The 3,886-nt window shown below is 31.4% G+C and overlaps 1 protein-coding gene across 1 annotated transcript in view; it reads right to left on the reverse strand.

The window, feature by feature from the left end:
* The window catches only part of LOC148613116 (serine/threonine-protein kinase 11-interacting protein-like), a 39,409-nt gene extending 35,731 nt beyond the window's left edge, over positions 1-3,678 (reverse strand). Inside the window, exons 1-4 of the mRNA XM_088595182.1 lie at positions 3,351-3,678; positions 1,115-1,311; positions 572-739; positions 154-261 (exon numbers count right to left, since the gene is read on the reverse strand). Of these exons, the coding sequence (XP_088451308.1) occupies positions 154-261; positions 572-739; positions 1,115-1,311; positions 3,351-3,408 (531 nt within the window). The 5' untranslated portion in view covers positions 3,409-3,678. The remainder of the gene's footprint in view (positions 1-153; positions 262-571; positions 740-1,114; positions 1,312-3,350) is intronic.
* Between the last annotated feature and the right edge of the window lie 208 nt (positions 3,679-3,886).

Raw genomic sequence — 3,886 nt, forward strand, 5'->3', positions numbered from 1 at the left:
AAGCATGTTCATACCCAAGACTTAGTCTTAGATGTTAACATCACTATTTATCACTAATAAAAGAAGAGAAGAATGAAATATTACTTCCCTTAATTTTACCCCAGTAACCAATGTAAACAAACTTTTAAAAAAAAAAAAAAAAAAAACATTTACCAATGAGGAATCAACCTTCTTGAGGCCGTTATAACTGAGGAAAGCTGATTTAAGTTGAGGCCAAGACATCGGTGAACTCTGATCTCCCCCACAAGCTTCAAACAAATCCTGAAAGTGAAATGTTAGATAGACAATGAGTCATTTAGGGAAGCAACACTGCGCAATTTCAAAAATCATTAAGTCTAATATGTAATATGAAATCAAATACAATAAGAATTGACACTGTTTTACTTTGGATAACATTAAGTTTAGAAATAAAATGAAATATCTAAATTTAAAGAGATAATTAAGTACATTTGTAGCAAGCTTAAACAAAGACTAAAATTCTGACAGATATTAGTCCTTTACTTAAACAGACATGTACATACACCGATGTACCTGTACATATTAGCTAAGAATCACAAGTATATTTAGTTACCTGAAGACTAATGAGGCATCTGGATACAATAATAGTTCTTATTTGACCTCTAAGTCTATGGAGACCTTCTAACATGTGGATGGGGACTTTCTTTAGCTCTAGCACTTCAACACTACGAAACCTAGATATTAGAATAGGACCCTGCATGGTCGCTGAACTCTGTGTTATCTACAAACAAAATCTGGATACAGTGTAACCTGATAAGGACTACTAAATCACTCATGATGAATGATGGCCATTTTAAAGTAAGAGATACTTTTGTAATCTTTGGAAGGCCATACAATACAGTACACTTAATGAAAATCCTTAAATCACAAGTAGACAATTACTTCTGATCACTTATGTGTATTATTCTTAATTGGTTACTGCAATCAAAAATAAAAAAATTAAGATGTAGGACTAAAGAGACTTGAAAAATGAAGTATTGAAATCAACAAATGACATAGAAATGTACATTTGTATGCCAAGCAGAAAAATATCCTACTGTTTTTTTTCTTTTGCAATTAGGATAGATCATTTAGATAATTTTTTTACAGTTTTTACCTTGAGGGATAAAGTTTTTGTGATAAAGTCATGTAGATATTGTACATTGACTCGCCATTTCTCAAATTCTTGCCAATGTTTATTTCGACTTGATTCCCCATGTTTGGCATCACTGTATCTTCTGAATGATACATTCAATAATGATAATGACTGAGTTGTCAGACTCAATTTACTTTCTCCATTCAAAATTCGGTCTCCTGAAAAAAAAATCCCAAATATTTATTACCTCCATAAAGTCACAAAAGTATCAGTCAAAAACAAAAAACAAAATGTATAGCCTTTCAAAATTAATAAAAAACGTGCTAATACACACAATACACAGTATACTTTTAATAGAAAATATGTATACCTTAAACAAATAAATGTAACTATAAATATAATTTCAGTACAGATCATGTGATTCTCTTTGTGTAGCCAACTTTGGAAACTTAGAGTCCTAGGACCAATCAAATTATACTACTGTATTACTTTAAGTTATACAAGAGGGTGTATTTGATTTATCAAATGACTGTACATGTATGCTCATTTGGGCCCCTAATTGGCATAATAAAGAACTTTGAAGCTTTACACCTTTGCCACCCTCAATTCTCTATCCTTTATCAATTATGATGTTCTTGCTAGTATTTTCCATTTTGTAATTGGAGAGGATATGTACAAAATGTATAGGCAAAGCCTATTGTCCATTCCTATCTTTCAGCTTTTCAGGCTGGCTATGGTTGCCAAACCGCATTATTGAAAATAGTGGAAGACTGGATGGAAAAAAGCAATGCATGATAATAAATTTATAGCTGCAATTTTGATGGATTTAAGCAAAGAATTTGATTGCCTTCCACTTAATCTTCTGACAGATAAAATAAAATCATATGGTGTTTCAGATGAAGCTCTTAATCTTCTTCAAGATTATCTGTCAAACAGAAAGAGTGTGTCAAACTAGGATCTTCATTTAGTAAGTGGAAGAAAATTTATAAAGGGGTGTCACAAGGGTCAATTCTTGACCCAGTATTATTCAATATTTTTCTAAATGATATATTCTATTTCATTCAGGATTCTTCTCTCTATAACTATGCTGATGAAACTACTCGATGAAGTCAAAACAAAATAGGAGTCAGACAGCTTAAAATTGATAGACTGGTTTGCAGTGAATCAGATGAAAGCCAACCCTGATAAATTTCAGGCAATTGCCATTGGCAAAAAAAACTTATGATAAAAACATTTCTTTTGATCTTGGTGATAATATCATAAAATGTGAGGATGAAGTGAAACTTTTGGGAGTAACAGTAGATTACCAGTTAAAATTTGATACTCATATAGCCAACATTTGCAAAACGCCTCTGAACAGTTAAATGTTTTAAAAAAAAAAGATAGGGAAACACTTAAACAAACTGGAAAGGTTAACAGTTTATCATTCTTTTATTTTGTCCAATTTTAATCATTGTCCTGTCATTTTTGTAGTAGTTAGGCTAATACTAATAAAAATGGAAAAAATTCAAGAAAGGGCCCTTTAATTCATCTATAACGACTATACTAGCACATATGAGAAGCTTTTATCAAAATCGAAAATGCAACCACTAAAAGTATGAAGAATAAGAAATATTGAAGCTGAAACTTCCAAGATAATAAATAGACAGAGCCCAGTATATCTACATGACCTAATTGAAATAAAGGATAATAAATATAATTTCAGATATCAGAACACAGCAAAACTACCCAGCATTAGATTTTCAAGGTATGGTTAAACTCCTTTAAATATTTTGCTGCAAAAACCTGGAATGACCTGTCAGACCACTTTGTAGAGAATCCTCTTTTATTCACTTTAAAATTCTTCTAAACTTGTGGAACAGCAGGTCATGTCATTGTTTTGCTTGCAATTCATAACAGATCTGCTTTACATACTTTTACACTTAACTTTTTATAGTGCTGCTCTTTCAATTTAATCCTATTTTACATTTGCTACTATTTACCTTATATGTTGACTTATGATTTACATGTATGTATGTATGAAAAGGACTAGAACAATGTCATGTAACATACTTGTGATGTGAATGTTATTTATTGTAGTGCATGTATGTCGATTTTAAAAGCTTCCAGGAGCTTATGTTGTATTGTTTTTAAAATGTCGACGTTATATAAAGCTATTGTATTGCATTGTCCATTGATTCAGATCAATAAAATATCTAAATTGAAATTAAGACTGCCAAAAGTATCAAGAACTTTCATCACGTCAAAAACTATTTACCATTCTTCCTTAGGAGAAATGCTAACTGGTTGACCAATTCATACTCTTTTCCTTGCATTTCTTGTCAGGGAAAACATCTGAACACTGCCATGCAGAACAACATTAACTACAACAAAATAACAGGAAACGCTTCAATAACCGGACTTTGGTAAATTGTATCCACTTGTCTCGTGTGGAGTTATGTGGGAAGTAGTTAGTATCAATTTGAATACAGTACATTAAAATCAGTTCGAATGTTAAAAACAACTAAAATTTCGTTGCTGTTTATAAATTCAATTTGGCATGTGACAAACTGCTTAATTTGTTTTGAAGCGCAGTATTGACCTTGATTCACAGATTATACTAAAAACCACAAAAATGAAAGTATGACAACTCAAAAGTACCGTGACCTTTCATAAACTTAAGCACATCTTCTAATCTAGTTAAATTCTTATTCACGTCCATACTACTATTTTGACTTAAGTTAAAAAATGTGTAGGTTTCTGTGTTGTTCTGTCAACCACGAAAACAGCCAACGATATTTACCAATACGTTGT

The sequence above is a fragment of the Perna viridis genome, chromosome 7 (genome assembly GCF_037379345.1).
Source record: "Perna viridis isolate PV_CMFRI_1.1 ecotype Kerala chromosome 7, ASM3737934v1, whole genome shotgun sequence".
Classification (NCBI taxonomy): Eukaryota; Metazoa; Mollusca; class Bivalvia; order Mytilida; family Mytilidae; genus Perna; species Perna viridis.